Raw genomic sequence first — 16,639 nt, forward strand, 5'->3', positions numbered from 1 at the left:
GCACAAGGTTTGTGTCCAGGACGCTCCACACCTTGCGCTAGTCTGGTCCACTCGAGCCTCCGATGGCGTGAGCCCTCCCGCTTCTATAGGGACCAAGCTGCCAAGGTCTGCTGCATCACCGAAAAAGCAAGAGAGTTCCAGAAAAACATCTACTTCTGCTTTATTGACTATGCCAAAGCCTTTGACTGTGTGGGTCACAATAAACTGTGGAAAATTCTGAAAGAGATGGGAATACCAGACCACCTGACCTGCCTCTTGAGAAACCTATATGCAGGTCAGGAAGCAACAGTTAGAACTGGACATGGAACAACAGACTGGTTCCAAATAGGAAAAGGAGTACGTCAAGGCTGCATATAGTCACCCTGCTTATTTAACTTATATGCAGAGTACATCATGAGAAATGCTGGGCTAGAAGGAGCACAAGCTGGAATCAAGATTGCAGGGAGAAATATCAATAACCTCAGATATGCAGATGACACCACCCTTATGGCAGAAAGTGAAGAAGAACTAAAGAGCCTCTTGATGAAAGTGAAAGAGGAGAGTGAAAAAGTTGGCTTAAAGCTCAACATTCAGAAAACTAAGATCATGGCATCTGGTCCCATCACTTCATGGGAAATAGATGGGGAAACAGTGGATGACTTTATTTTTTGGGCTCCAAAATCACTGCAGATGGTGATTGCAGCCATGAAATTAAAAGACGCTTACTCCTTGGAAGGAAAGTTATGACCAACCTAGATAGCATATTAAAAAGCAGAGACATTACTTTGTTAACGTCTAGTCGAGGCTATGGTTTTTCCAGTAGTCACGTATCGATGTGAGAGTTGGACTATAAAGAAAGCTGAGCGCCGAAGAATTGATGCTTTCGAACTGTGATGTTAGAGAAGACTCTTGAGAGTCCCTTGGACTGCAAGGAGATCCAGCCAGTCCATCCTAAAGGAGATCAGTCCTGGGTGTTCATTGGAAGGACTGATGCTCCAATACTTTGGCCACCTGATGCGAAGAGCTCATTCATTTGAAAAGACCCTGATGCTGGGAAAGATTGAGGGCAGGAGGAAAAGGGGACAACAGAGGATGAGATGGTTGGATGGCATCACCGACTCGATGGACATGAGTTTGGGTAAACTCCAGTAGTTGGTGATGGACAGGGAGGCCTGGCGTGCTGTGGTCCATGGGGTCACAAAGAGTCTGACACGACTGAGTGACTGAACTGAACTGTGATAGGGGGACCACCGTCCTCCAAGACACCTTGCCTCATTCCCTGGGAGGGAACATAGCAAGTCCGGTCAGTGACAGGGTCCTGTCCTGGTGGCCCGCTGGGGTCGCCTGGGAGACTGGCGCAGGCAGGCTGTGGAGCAGGCCCCTCTGTCTGGTGCTGTGGCGGGTCCCGACGCTGTTCTCGGTGTTCATCCTCTTCCCCTCCCCCGATGGCCATTCTAGGTCCACCGCAGCCTCCGCCAGCACCCAGCAGATCTCACCTATGCTTGGGTTGGGTGCTTCTCACCCCCGGTGTCGTTCAATGTCAGCCGCACATCATCTTCTCTAAGGAATGTAACCAAAGCAGGAGAGAATCAGAAACAGCAGCAGCTGTTCCAGTGAAAGATGAACGTCTTGTGTCATTTGACTCTAGAACTGGTAGAAGAGTTGAGAGAGTAACAGGTGATGAGCAGCCAGGGAAAGTAAGTGAGCGCTGAAGAGCAGCAGAATTGCCACAGGGACTCCAGCACCGGCAGGGCTACGGGCTGACCTTGTCCCCACCCCCTCTGTGGACAGAGCTTTGGTTTGTTGGGGAGGAGGACTGGTGTCTGAATTTCCAGTGAGTGTCTGAGGAGTGAGTTAAGTAGATCCAGTCATGGTGGTTGGAGCTCAGTTTTCAGACATTGATCACAGTTGGAAATGGCCCAGGCCTTAGTCACCTCTGCTTTTCCTTACCTTTTTTTTCTAAGCTTTTTATTTTATATTGGAGTGTAGCCAATTAACAGTGCTGTGATAGTTTAGGGGGACAGCAGAGGGACTTAGTGATACACATGCATGTTCCCCTTACTTTGGTACCGTCAGCTCCATGATCTTGTAACCAGCACAGAGTAGTCCCTTGTCACTGGGGGTACTGGATCAGCCCAGCCATTGCCCTCATCTCCTGGGGCTAGAAGAGAACGGTGGTTTCCTTGCTCTTCAGGTCTCAGTTCCCAGGTCATTTCTGGCAAGTGGTTGGGGGGGCCCTCCAAGTCCACCCCCTGGGGTTCCGGGTCTCTAATCGCAGTTTTAGCAGTGGGTTCCCACCATGCTCCAACTCTGTGGTTCTGAGACTCGGTGGAAAGAGCCTGGGGTGGAGTCAAGTCTACGCTGCCTGGCAGGGCCCTGGCTATCTCCCCTCTCCATTTCCCGGTGTCTGCAAGGGCTCAGAGCACAGCCAGCATGCCCTGCACGTGGCCCTGATGTGGGCCCTCCTCCCTCAGCCCCTCTCCCCGCTGAGAGCACCCCCCGCCAAGGCCCAGCCTCTACCAGTCAGTCCTGAGAGGCATTCTCTCCTAGCACTGGCGTCAGGGCCGCGGCCAGCTCCAAGGGTCCGAGACTCCAGGGATGGGCCTTGAGGTCTCTTCTTCAGTCTGGAACAGCAGTCCCCAACCTCTTCAGCACCAGGGACCGGTTTCGTGGATGATAGCTTTCCCACAGACCTGGAGGCGGGGGATGCTTTTGGGGATGATTCGAGTGGGTTACATTTATGTGCACTTTCTTGGCATTATTATTCCATCAACTCCACCTCGGATCATCAGGCATTAGATCCTGGATGTTGGGGACCCTTGGTCCAGAGCCACCGAGTTTGGGAGCCTCATGCCATCCCTCCTCTCGCATCCCACAGAAATCAGGGGGAAATGGCCCACACCTGCCGTGGCACCATCAACCTGTTCACCGCGCACTTCGACACGGAGGACTCTTGCGGTATCGTGCTGACCAGCGGGGGCAGGACCTACCACCTCAAGGCCGGCTCGGAGGTGGAGCGGCAGCAGTGGATCACCGCCCTGGAGCTGGCCAAGGCCAGGGCTGTCCGCATGATGAGCAACCACTCAGGTAGCCAGCGCTCGGCGTGGCGGGAGCACCTGCAGTGTCACGGGTCTGGAGGCCGAGGGAGCTGAGAGTGTTGGGGGGACGATGGTGACCGACCGGCAGACCCACCTCGCCCTGCCCACTCAGCTCCGCGTCCTCAGCAGCCGGATGGACGTTAGACGGCAGGGGTGGCCAGCAGTTCTCGGGGTGGGGATGTGTGTGGTGGGCGGGGCTCGGTGTGCCTTTCTTGGGTCAACCCTGGTTCCTGGGCTTCAGCAGAACCTTTGGATGCTGTGATGGGTCAGCTCCAGAGGCAGAAGGCGGGGCGGGAGACCAGGATGGTGGGCTTGTGCCTCAGGCCAGACTTTCTCTGAGGTCTGTTTCGGAGACTGAAAACCATTTAGCCAGAGCTGCCCCCTTCGCCAAGGTGGAAGGTTGGCTCAGAAGTCCTAAGCAAGACATTTTATATTTTACTTTCATGCATTAATTTTTTTACCATGTAATGTCTTTACAAGATTCGTAAACCAACAGTTTCAAAGGCGCATGCTGTGAAGTCTGCCCTTGACTCTCTGCCCAGCTGACCACCCTGTTCTGCCACACAGGGGCCACTGAGCTTCCGGGATCGTGTGTCTTTACGTGTGTATATTCAAATAAGTACATTTTTTTTGGCTGCACCGTGCAACCTAGGGGATCATAATTCCCTGAGTAGAGATTGAACCCGCACCTCCTGCATTGGAAGGCAGTCTTAACCACTGGACTAAGGGGAAGTCCCGCAAATAAGTACTTATTTTTAAAAAGTGCAATCCCCCACTTTGCTGTTTTTTTTTTTTTTTTCTGTTTAGCGATAGTAGATCTTGGGATTTCTCCCTGTGAGTGCATGAAAAGCTTCCTCCTTGTTTTTATAGCACTGCAGTGTCCCTGCGCTGGGGTCCCGCCAGCACGAGCCTCTCAGTGCCTGTGGAAGGCAGGTCACTGACTGTCAGTCCGACCTTCTGTTCTGGTCTCCACTAGTTAGAATGTGGGTCCCCCTTACCATGATGACTCTCTTCCTTGGGGTCCACACTCTGGTGTTTGAGTGTGTCAGCAGCGATGCTGAACTTGGCAAGGGGCTCCCCCACCAGCCGATTGTATGCCTCCCAGCATCCTTCCAATTCAAAGATTTCTAAGTCAGTGGGATCCAGTCCGCCTGGGTTCAAACCGTGGCTCCCTTCATGGCTGTATGACCTTGGTCAAGGTGCTGCTTTCTGATGGGCTTAATCATAGAACCACCCCCTTGGAGGTGCGGTGAGGGCTGACATAGTGGGTGATATGAACCTGGCACATGGCTTGGCAAATGCTTAACGGAAGTCAGCTGTAGTTACTGATAATAGTCACCTTGGCAGCTTTAAAATAACACAGACTCCCAGGTCGCTGGGCAGTGATAAATCTGAATGAATGAGAGCAGTGTTGGGAATGGGGTGGGCAGAGGGCACCTGCATTAAAAAATCTCCCTGGATAAGATTGCCAAATTTTCGTGAATACACATAGAGGCCCCCGAGTTTCATTTGAACTTCAGACACACAACAAATAATGTTTTAGTGTAAATGTGTCCCGTACAATGATCGGGGCATACTCATACTGCAGTTTGTTTATTGTTATTCAGATGTAAAGCGTCTTTTGCCTTTCATCGGCCTGCATTTAGATGCATCTTGCGGGGACGTGACGCTCAGCCCACTTGGGAGCGTCTCAGTCAGAAACCAGAGCATGTCCTTTCATTTGACACAGGAGGGCGCTAGAAGACGGTTCATTTGCTTTCCTTGCTCCTGAATCGGTGCCTGAATCAGTTCCCGAAGCGCCAGCCGCTTGGCTGGCGTGCCACGTACCTTTCAGGATTTGTGAATCATTTTCAGATCTTCAGGCCCGCCTCCCAGTGGGTGCCAGGAGGTTGTGAGCCGTGAAGCCACTGCTGGACACCCCTATCTCGCGCCTTGCTCCCACCATGGGGTGGCTAATCCAGCCCCTCGGGGGCTCCCTCTCCTGCCCTGCTCCCCCAGGCTGACCTGCCCCCACGTTGATGTCATAGCCCTATTCTGATATCACAGCCTGGGACTTGGAATTACCCCGGGCCACCCAGATTCTGCCCTTAGAGCAACCAAGGTGGGCGTTCAGGCAGGGGCTGCAGGGGGGTGGCTGGCCGGTGGCCCTGGGGGCTGAGCCTAAAGAACATCTGGGCAGCCTGCCGTCCTAGAGCTTCAAGATGAAAATCCTCTAAAGGTAGGACCTGGAAGGCTTTCCTGCTGTCCCTGTTGGCTGTGATCCCTCCAGGTGAAAATAAATCCCTGGGGAGTGGGGAGGGGCTGTTCGGGCTCTGGAGAGAGCCCCTGGAAAGCCTGCTGCCTCTGTGCCTCGGCTCGCACGTGGCCTGGAGAGAGAGTCGTCTCTCCTTGGTCCCCTCGGCACTCCTCTCATTCAGAGGAGTGGCTTCCTGAAATGGGGGTTTCTGGCTTGTTGAGTGGGTGGGAGGCGCTGCTCCTGAGTGCTCGGAGAATGCTTGCAAGTACTGAGCCATGGCTTCAACCGTGGCCACCCCCAGAGGCTGAGCGGGGGTGGGGTGCGCTCGTCTCAGGACAAACGGAAAACACGGCCACATTCAAGCTGTTACCCCTCAGATTCCCAGGTCCCCAGAAGGAGAAGCCTCATCTGCTGAGGTGGGCAGGTTTACTGAAGTCTTTCACGAGCTGATTAAGGTAGTAAAATATTGACTGGCATGGATTAGACAACAGCAACAGTACACACGCAGACACACGCACACGCACACATACACACACCCAGAAACACGTCTCTGTAACTTAGGTGGGCACGAAGGCCACTGGGGTGAACACATTAAAATTCTTAGGGGAGGACCATCGAGACTCCGACGAGATGATCAGGTGGTGCTCAGGAACTCCCATTTTAAATGTACACATTTCTGTTTTAAAAAAATAATTTTTTATTTATCTTGGCTGCTCCAGGCCTGAGTTGCAGTGCCCGGGGTCTTCAAGCTTCGTTGCGGCACGCGGGGTCTTTAGTTTCAGCGTGTGGACGCTTTTTTTTCCCCTAAATTTTTGGTTGCCCTGAGTCTTCATTGCTGCACACAGGGGCTACTCTTCATTGCAGTGCACGGGCTCCTCGTTGCAATGGCTTCCCCAGTGGCGCTAGCGGTAAAAGGCCCGGGCAGTGGCACCCCACTCCAGTACTCTTGCCTGGAAAATCCCATGGACGGAGCCTGGTAGGCTGCAGTCCACGGGGTCGAGAAGAGTCGGACACGACTGAGCGACTTCACTTTCACTTTTCACTTTCCTGCATTGGAGAAGGAAATGGCAACCCACTCCAGTGTTCTTGCCTGGAAAATCCCAGGGACGGGGGAGCCTGGTGGGCTGCCGTCCATTGGGTCACACAGAATCGGACACGACTGAAGCGACATAGCAGTAGCAGCAGCCAAAGCAGGAGATGTAAGAGATGCGGGCTCGATCCCTGAGTCAGGACCCCTTTTAGGAGGAAATGGCAACCCACTCCAGTATTCTTGCCTGGAAAATCCCATGGGCAAAGGAGCCTGGTGGGCTATAATCGACAGGGTCGGAAAGAGTCGGACACGACTGAAGTGACTTAGCACGCTTGTGGAGCACAGGCCCCAGTCGCAAGGGGTTCAGCAGTTGTGACCCATGGAGTCAGAGCTCACAGGCTCTAGAGCATGGGCTCAGCAGTTGTGTCTCATGGGATGAGTTGCTCTGCCGCACGTGGAATCTTCCTGGAGTGGGGATTGAACCTGTGTCCCCGGCACTGGCAGGCAGATTCTTATCCACTGCACCACCAGGGAAGTCTGTGGTATGAACTCTTAGTTGTGGCATGTGGGATCTAGTTCCCCAGAGGGATTGAACTGGGGCCCCTGCACTGGGAATTTGAAGTCTTAACCTGTAGACCATCAGAGAAGCCCGAGAAACCCCATTTTTAATATGCATTCCAGGCAGTGCTCCTGTCAGCCCCCCACGGATCTCCTTTGAGAAACACGGTCTACTCAGACTTCCTGGATGGCTTGCTGCACCCGTCTTGCTTCCCCCATTTCCAAACTGCACGTTTTCCATGGAAGGAGGGTTTAATTCTGGTTTACTGCCATGTATTTTTTTTTTAATGAACGGGATCCAGAGAGAGGACGGGCAGTGTGGGGAGTCCCCCGGGGGCACTTGTACCTGTATCCTTGGCCGCTGTCTTCCTGGTGTGGGTGAAGCCTTCTCTCCTCCTGAGAAGAGGGACTGTGTCCGTACTGGGAACGCTGCGCCCTTCGCCATGAAGACTCTGGCTCCACGGTCCTCACCTGGACTGAGAGAGTGGGACTGTGGGTGTGAACTGTGTTTCACCGAAGCTGATAGCAGCGAAAAAGGCGTTGCTGACCAGAGGGTTTGGCTTCCGTTTCTCTAGTGGCCCCAGGATGAACCTTCAGTGGTACCAGGGGCAGGGGGGTGGGCAGCCATTGCTCATCGATAGGTCAGCAGCTCGAGGTGGGAATTCTCTGGTCGCTCTGGCTGTGGATCCGGGGCCCCCAGAATGCCACACGGCCCTCTGTACAGATAAACAGATCTGTGCCTAGTTTGGCAGGAGGTGGAGGGGTCTGCTTCTGGTTTCTAGCCCTTTGGATTAGGCGGTGTCCGGCGTTCAGGCGTTCAGGCCTCGAAGCCCCTGGTGGTCTCAGCACTTCCCTCCAAGCTTCTAGCCCAGGTGAGAGGCAGGCCTCTCCTGGCCTGTAGTCCTTGGCTCACAGGTTGTGGGACAGAGGGGCTGAGCCCACCCAAACCCTCTGAAATGTGTATGAGTCAGCTTCTCTATCCCTCAAGCTCTTCTCTGCCCTGACTCACATCTGGGCCACTTCATCCAGTAAGACCAAGGGAGGCACGGGGTGGGGGCAGTTAAGATTTCCCCTCAGCGATGCCAGGACAGGAAGCCCAGCTCACCCCACTCCGCTTCACAGGCCCACCCTGGTATCTGGGGAGAGAAAAATCTGTGCTCAGTTTGAGAAATGAGGCCCTGGGCGGGGTTTTGTCAAAATCAAGGACCAGCCCCCTCATCCTGAGGACTCTTTGCAGGAGGCCCGTCGCTCTTACTTTGCAGCTGCAGCAGCACCTTGGGTGGAGTTGTTGCTCAGTGAACACGTCAGTTCACAGAGGCATGAAAGCCTCAGGAGGGTGCAGGTGGGCTCAAGGATGCTGCGGAACCCAGGGATGGGACTTTTCAAAAATCTTGTTGTTATGGAAAACTTATGACAAACAGAAGCAGACAGAAGTCTCAGGAACCGGCCCATACCTGTCACCAGTTATCAACTCAATCTTGTTTCTGTGTCTCTGCTCTCTTCCCTAACCTTGCATCATTTTGAATATTTGTCAACATTTCAGGGTGTGTCTCTAAAAGATAAGGATGCCTTTTTAAAAAGGTTAATATAGTCAAGGTACCGTTGTCATATCTGAAAAATTAACAATGCAGTGCACTGAGGCTTTTTAAAAGGAACTTGTACTCTCCCTGGTGACTCAGAGGTCGGGAGGGAACTAGAAAAGGGGGTCAGGGCCTGAGAAAGGGGGACACACGTGCTTCCAGCGGAGAAGGCTGGGCTCTCTTCAGAGTCTGAAGAAACCAAGGGGAAAGTTAGTGTCTCTGGGAGAGAATTCTGGCCCTTCCGGAATAAGCAGGAATTGGCATAGGGCACGGCTTCCTGGAAGGACAGAGACCTCGGAGGGCTCGGCCTGGCCAGGGCCTGCAGGGTGGGGAAGGGACGTGAGTTGGAGTCAGTTCTCAAGTATCCTCTTCAGCAAAGGAGAGAGCCACCAGGAGGGAACTTTGCAGAGCGACAGTGTCCTGTTGTGTAAGCGGTGTTGGCAGTTTGGATTCAGATGTGACCCTGTGCCCATACAGATGGCGGCGGCTTACCCTGAGGGACTCATGTAAGTCAGTGCTGGCGGAAGAGGCTCAGGGTAACTGGGTCACTCTCCAGCGAGTTGGAATGTACGCGCAGAACGCGAGCAGGTTGACAGCTCAGCTCTCAGGGAGGCTGAGCTGGGTTTTCAAAGCGAGGGCGGTGTTTGCTCCGACTCTTCCCACAGACCCTCTGCCAGCTGGCAGAGCCCAGGAGCCCATGGCCCAGAGGTGGTCCCCTTATTTCAGTAGAAAAAGAAGCATTCTGAAATGTCTGTACTGGAGGTGGACTTCGTATGAGGATTAATAGGTCAGAGTCGTTTGACCAGAAAGATAAACTAAAGACTCATTTGTCTGCATTCCATCCATTCTTACCATTAAGATGCTTTAAGCATCATTTTCCTGCCAGGGCAATTGTCCTGATACTAATTGTTTCCTTTGTAACTAAAGGGCATAATAGCACTTACCTTTGTAATTATCAGATTGAGGAGGCTTATGCTTTGTTGCCATTTAAATGTTAACCTACTTGTGGATCTGTGGGCATGAGCACCGGTCTCTGACGTGGGTGGGGTTGGCAGCTCGTTTCGTCGCTAGTGGCAAAATACGTGACCCGAACCCAAGGTGAGCTGGGATGGGACATCTTCCTGGGTTCCTTCTGCACTCGACTTTGCCAGCTTGAGCTTTGATTTGGAGAGCAACTTACAAAGCTCAAGGCTAGGTATTCGGGGCTGTGGCACCAGCAGGCGGGCAAGTTCACCCCGACAGGGGGCATAGCTGAGTCTCATTTGCATGACAGTGTGCAGGGCTGTGGCTTAGTAAAGGGGGCACAAGATTTGGGACCCTAATTTTGCCTTGAGTCATTGTGTAGCTTAAAAACAAATTTTGAAAGTTGGTTTACAATGTTATGTTAGTTTCAGGAATACAGCAAAGTAATTCGGTTATACATATATATGTATGTATGTGTATTCTTTTCCAGATTCCTTTCCATTATAGATATTACAAGATACTGAATGTAGTTCCCTGTCCTGTACAGGGAACTTATTACTTATCTAGTAATAGTAGTGTGTATCTGCTAATCCTAAACTCCTAATTTATCCCTGCCCCCCCCCCACACTTTCCCCTTTGATAACCATAATACTATTTTCTATATTGGTTGTGAGTCTGTTTCTGTTTAGTAAATAAGTTCTTTTTTTTTTTTTTTTAAGATTCCACAAATAAGTGATGTCCTTTTTTGTCTTTCTCTGTCTTACTTTACTTAGTATGATAGTCTCCAGGTCCACGCATGTGTTGCAGATGGCTTCATTCACTCTTTTTTGTGGCTGAGTAATACTCCACTGTGTACACACATATATATTCCTTATCTTTACCCATTCCTCTGTCGACAGACACTCAGGCTGCTTCTATGTCTGGCTGTTGTGACCAGCGCCGCTGTGAACACTGGGGCACCCATACCGTTTTGAATTAGAGTTTGTCTTTTCCGTTGTGTAACGAGCTTTTAAAATTTACTTAGTTGCCGCCCACAGGATCTTCACTGCATCATGTGTGATCTCTTGTTGAGGTGCAGACTCTCAAGTTGTGTGATCTCTTGCTGAGGTGCACAGACTCCCAAGTTGTGTGATCTTTTGTTGAGGTACAGAGACTCCCAAGTTGTGTGATCTCTTACTGAGGTGCACAGACTCTCAAGTTGTGTGATCTCTTGCTGAGGTGCACAGACTCCCAAGTTGTGTGATCTCTTCCTGAGGTGCACAGACTCCCAAGTTGTGTGATCTCTTGTTGAGGTACACAGACTCCCAAGTTGTGTGATCTTTTGTTGAGGTGCACAGACTCTCAAGTTGTGTGATCTTTTGTTGAGGTGCAGACTCCCAAGTTGTGTGATCTCTTGTTGAGGTGCACAGACTCTCAAGTTGTGTGATCTCTTACTGAGGTGCACAGACTCCCAAGTTGTGTGATCTCTTGCTGAGGTGCACAGACTCCCAAGTTGTGTGATCTTTTGTTGAGGTACAGAGACTCCCAAGTTGTGTGATCTCTTGCTGAGGTGCACAGACTCCCAAGTTGTGTGATCTCTTGTTGAGGTGCACAGACTCTCAAGTTGTGTGATCTCTTACTGAGGTGCACAGACTCCCAAGTTGTGTGATCTCTTGTTGAGGTGCACAGACTCTCAAGTTGTGTGATCTTTTGTTGAGGTGCAGAGACTCCCAAGTTGTGTGATCTCTTGCTGAGGTGCAGACTCTCAAGTTGTGGCGCTCGGGCTCTGCAGCATGTGGGATTTCAGCGCCCTGACCAGGGCTTGAACGCGTGTCCCTTGCACGGCAAGACCAATTCTTAACCATGGACCACCGGGGACGTCCCTTCCGTTGTGTCACTTTTGACGAGGCCCTTAACCTCACTAAGCCTTCATTTCTTTGCTCCTCAAAGGGAGGATCATTGCTGTGTCTTCAGGTAGTCTGAGGGTAAGTAATGACCATTGGCAGGGGCGTCCAGCAGTGGAGATGGCCACTGCAGAGGGCGGTGCCACCAAGCGCCCAGGTGTCAAGCTAGCCAGGTGGCTCTTGCTGGGAATCTGCCATTTTCCCAGGACCATTCTGTGAGACTGCCTGAGGTAAAAAGGGTGTTCTAAACATTTCTGCTTTTTAAGATGAAAACCTTTATTGTTTTGTAAAAAGATTGAATGGAAAAAAGAAAAGTGCGAACCATACTGGGAAATGAACAAAATGGAGAAAAATCTCAAATGTACTAACCTAGAAATGATCACAGTTAAATCTTTACTGAACAGCATCGCAAACATTAATTTATGCATACAGATGCATTTTTATATGTAATTTCACACCACTGGAAAATTCACAATATTCAATATTGAAACTGGTTCATTAAATTCAACATGTTGCAGACATTCTGAGCCAAAAAAATATGCATCACTGTTTATTATGGAAGCTATCCTATATGTTTCACGCATGTGTATCTAACACACTTATACCATACATAGCCCCACGTTCTTATCACTCACCTTCCAACAATTATCAATTCATGGTCAGTCGCATTTCACCTCATCCCATCTTCTGGTAACCCTCCATTATTATTATTTTTTATTGTGATAGATGCACATGACACAAAATTCACCATTAGTGACACTTAGCACACTCACAGCATCGTGCAGCCGTCACCTCTAATTCCAGAACACTTTCATCATCCCCAAGAGGAAGCCCCATGCCCATTAGCGCTCACTCCCTGTTCCCCACCTCCCTCTGCTCCTGGGAACCACTAATCTGCTTCCCCACTGTTATTTTAAACCAAACCCCATCTGCAAATATTTCACATGTCTCTCTAAAACCCAAGGACTCAGCGCTTGCCTGGCAATCCAGTGGTTAAGACTCCAGACTTCCACTGCAGGGGACGAAGTTTCAATCCCTGGTCTAAGATCCCACGTGCTTCACAGTGTGGCCAACAAGTAAATGAATAATCAAAATACAAGGACTCTTAAAAGCATCCATTCGAGGCCACTGTCACACCTGAATCAGCAATTCTTTCATCTTGTCACCTGTTCAGGTATCTAATTACAGTGTCTTTTTTCTTTCTTTGGCTGCACCCTGTGACACGTGGGATCTTAGTTCCCTGATCAGGGATTGAACCTGCACCCCCTGCATTGAAAGGCGGGGTCGTTAACCACTGGACCACCAGGGAAGTCCCTGTAATGTCATTTTTAATAGTGCGTGATATCCATGGGGTGGATATAGCACAATTTAATCAAACATTTTCTTAGCCATTCGGGTTGCTTGCCGTGTTTCCTTATTATCCAAAAAAAGCACTGGGACAAGCATTTCTGTGCTCGCTTTCTCTTTTCTTTGGCTGTGGTGTGGTTATTTCCTAAGGGTAAATTCTTAGAGAAAGGATTACTGGGTTGAATGCACACTTTCCATTTTGATACTTGGCGAGTTATAAAGGTTGTTCCAGCAAACACTGCCTCAGCAGAAAGTGCGCAGCATGGCTAAGGGAAGGTAAACCCACAAATACCCTCGCGTGAGCCTTGGCCATCATAACTTATCCAGAAGGGCCTATGCTTGTCCATTTTTATGGAAATGCCCCCATTGCACCGGGCTCAGGGTCTCCCAGATGCGATCACAGCTCACGGCCATCAACTGATACCCACACTCAGGAGAAAAATGCCAGGGCGCCCCTGCGGCCACAGCCCAGGCAGCCTGTCCGCGGAGGGAGGCAGGAGCTGTCCTGGAGAGGGATGAATTCAGGAGGCCCCAAGGGCAGAGACAGGCTGGTTCGCAAACACGCCCGTCAGGCTGGAAGCTGGGGACACTTGGAGGAAATCCACACTGTCCTGTGGAGAAGAGGAAGGAAGGGGGAACCGGTGGGAAAAATCATCCTCCGCTCTTGCTTCAACTTGACTCTCTGTGCCATTAAAACATGGCAGGAAAGGCAGCTTGAAAGAAGCAATGAAAACACTGCCGTGATCCAGCCATCGCCACTCCCTCCCAGCTCCCCGCACACATCCCCGCACAGCGAGCCAAGCTCTCCTCCACTTAGCATTACAGCATCCGTGTTCCGGGCCAGTGTTCTGCAGCCTCGCCTGTCCCTTTTTCACGCCTGGCTTCTGTTCTGTGCAGAGCCGGTGCCCCAGCTTCCTCATCCCGCCGTCCTTCGGCTGGACGCTCGGGCTTCTTACGGCTCCAGCCTGCTGCACAGGTGACGGCCTGCGGACCCTGTCTCTCTTGCAGCTCCCTCTCTTCGCTGATGCCTCCCTAGGAGACGTCGTGCTGGGTACTGGTGCGATGGTGTCGTGGGTCTTGACTCCCCTCTCCTCTGGCCTTGTTGTTTCCAAGAAGGATATGAGTTCCGCTGACCCAGAGAGCACAGGTTCGTCAGGCGTTAGTCAAGCAGCACGACGTGCGTGTGCATCATCTAGAGATGCTCAGGCACTGTGGACGCGTGATCAAACCTTTTCTCACATGGAATACGTGACCACTAACAGCTTGGTGGTGTGGCCCGTGGGTTCTGATCAAACCTTTTCTCGCATGGAATACGTGACCACTAACAGCTTGGTGGTATGGCCTGTGGGTTCTGATCAAATCTTTTCTCGCATGGAATACGTGACCACTAACAGCTTGGTGGTGTGGCCTGTGGGTTCTTTGAGGACCAGTACGACCTTCTGCAGGGCTTCCCAGGTGGCTCAGTGGATAAAGAACCTGCCTGCCATGCAGGAGATATGGGCTCGATTCCTGGGTCAGGAAGATCCCCTGGAGGAGGGCAAGGCAACCCACTCCAATATTCTTGCTTGGAGAGTCCCACAGACAGAGGAGCCTGGTGCGCTACGGTTCATGGGGTGGCAAAGAGTCGGACACGACTGAAGTGACTGGACACCTAGGACCTTCTACTCCCTCTCTGTGCCTGTGGTCAGCACATCCCACAGACATTTGACAGTGCTTCTGAAAGGCAGCCTCAGGCGGCCCTGCCCCCTTCCAGCCTCTGCCGTCCGGGCCTCCCTGCACCTCCAGGGCTGTGCTTGCAGCTACGCGAGCTGGACAGATGAGACTCTGAGTAACAGGGACCCACGCCTGTCCTTCCCTGAAAGAGCGCCAGAAAAAACAGGAAGCACTTTAAACAAAAAAAATAGTTAATTATTTTTGGCGGTGCTGGGTCTTTGTTGCTGCGAGTGGCCTTTCTGTAGCTGCGGCGAGTGAGGGCTGCTCTTTGTTGCGGAGCTCGGGCGGCTCACTGCAGTGGCTTCTCTTGTGGCTCCCAGGCTCTAGAGCACACAGGCTCAGTAGTTGTGATGCACGGGCTTAGTTGCCCCAAGGCATGTGGAATCTCCCCGGACCAGGATTTGAACCCGTGTCCCATGTATTGGCAGAAGGATTCTTATCCACTGGACCACCAGGGAAGTCCAGGAAGCACTTTTTTTTTTTTTTAAAGATGGAGCATTTTAAAAATCTTTATTGAATTTGTGACAATACTTCTTGTTTTTTGGCTTCTTGGTCGTGAGACATGTAGGATCTTACCTCCTTGATCCATGATCAAACCTGTAGTCCCTGCATTGGAAGGTGAAGTCTTAACCACTGGATCACCTCAGAAGTCCCAGGAAACACTTTTTTTCCCCAGTTTCTTTGCAGAATGAAGTAGCAATAGACTCGAAGGGACAGAGGAGGGCTCAGTCTCGAGCTTGGGTGATGGGGCGCCTTTGCTGATAGGTGCCCCGCCCGACGCCCCCTGCCCAGCCCTGCCCTTTGCTTCTCCTCCCCTCACGTCTGGTCTAGCTCCTGTTACACAGAAACCAGCCCATCCCCCTTGCTTCAGATGCGCTTCCTGCTCTTCCGTATTCCTCGGCTCATTATTTTCCCTCTTACATAGTATTTCATGTGTGCCAGTCAGATTCTCAATTTAATACGAAGCGAAAACCCTTAATCTGTCCATAGTCTATTTAAAACCAAATGAAGGTGCCCGAACCACATGATTGCTCGGGCTGAGAGCTCAGTCCGCTTGGGGCTCAGAGGCCCCAGCCAGCAGAAAGGCACGGTTATTTAGTGTTATTTTAAAAACTGCGAGTCGTCCAGTGCCGTTTTTCTCATTGCCAGTGCCAGTCCTTTTGCAATAAATGTGCTGCAGTGATCCATCTCCTCTCGGAAAATGGCCAAGCGGTTGTCCAGAGCAGGTCCTAGGGCACATTCGGTCACCAGTGAGCGGCGGGGCTGCTAAAACTCTGAGCAGCGCGCTGTCCTCGGTGCAGCCCCTGCGGAGTCGACTCGTCACTTGTGAGATGGGGACACACCACACACTTGTGACTCTGCCATTTCCCACAGCCCGCTGCAGTGCGCTCAGGCCACTGAAATACCGTTAAGCCCTTTTGATTTAATCCCCTTGGCATTTGTGGATCTGACTTCTGTCAGACCACTGCGTTTCAAGCAACCCAAAAGTAAATGCCGTGTCCCAATTTTATTTTAATATTAAAAATGGAGTTTTCTTGTCCCACTAATACACACGGGGAAGGAGTAGTGAAAGTCGTGCTCACAGTGGGAAGCAGCGGCCCCTGCCCACAGCCTTCCATCATTCCTGCGTCATGGTCCCACCACACACTGAATCATTTGTCCTTGGGCTCAGGCCCCAACCCGAGTTGTGGGTGTGGAGAGGCCGGTCTTGGGGGTTTCCTGGCCAGGGTACCCACTGTCCACCTCTCCACTGAAGGCTGCGCTCCTCAGACACACGCCTCTTGGTGTCTCTGTGTGTAAGGTGACTGCAGGTGGGCCGGAGCATTCTGTCCTGGGGCCAACCGGAGGGAGACAGACCCATTAAGGAGCACACCCCGTTTCTTCTCCCTGCACCCCACCGCCGAGGCTGACCCCGGGCGGTGCTGGGTCTGGTGCAGGCACGGCCGGGGCAGCGGCTCAGTGAGTCATGAACGGTCTGCTGAGAGGAAGGTGCTTTACCCCTGTTCACAGGGGCGACCTCAGCCCCTTGCCCGAGATCTCTGTTAGGAAGTGGAGATGCTTTGTTCAACATCTGTCCGTTCAGCTAGATTGCTGGCTGCCAGGAACGTGCAGAGCGCCGGGCCTGCCACAGTAGGTGCCCAGGATTTGAATGAGTGTGTGAGCAGTGGTGCTGAAATCCCGATGTAGAGTTTTGCAGCTCGGAGCTGTGCTTTGCCACATTCCCTGGATGAGGACCCAGTGAAGAGCAGGAG

General features: G+C 51.7%; 1 protein-coding gene and 1 long non-coding RNA gene across 3 annotated transcripts in view; one reads left to right on the forward strand and one right to left on the reverse strand.

The window, feature by feature from the left end:
* OSBP2 (oxysterol binding protein 2) overlaps nt 1-16,639 on the forward strand; it is a 123,856-nt gene that overhangs the window by 23,539 nt on the left and 83,678 nt on the right. The window contains exon 2 of the mRNA XM_061385376.1: nt 2,858-3,066. Within this exon, the coding sequence (XP_061241360.1) occupies nt 2,858-3,066 (209 nt within the window). The remainder of the gene's footprint in view (nt 1-2,857; nt 3,067-16,639) is intronic.
* LOC133229095 (uncharacterized) lies at nt 1,200-4,993 on the reverse strand. 2 transcript variants are annotated; one of them, XR_009730480.1, is made up of 5 exons: nt 4,905-4,993; nt 3,172-3,491; nt 2,500-2,672; nt 2,042-2,140; nt 1,200-1,539 (listed from the first exon to the last, which is right to left on the reverse strand). It is a non-coding gene; the product is annotated as an uncharacterized LOC133229095 (long non-coding RNA). The 2 variants fall into 2 exon arrangements; XR_009730479.1 differs by having other exon boundaries at nt 2,970-3,491.

Source organism: Bos javanicus, chromosome 17 (genome assembly GCF_032452875.1).
Source record: "Bos javanicus breed banteng chromosome 17, ARS-OSU_banteng_1.0, whole genome shotgun sequence".
Classification (NCBI taxonomy): domain Eukaryota; kingdom Metazoa; phylum Chordata; class Mammalia; order Artiodactyla; family Bovidae; genus Bos; species Bos javanicus.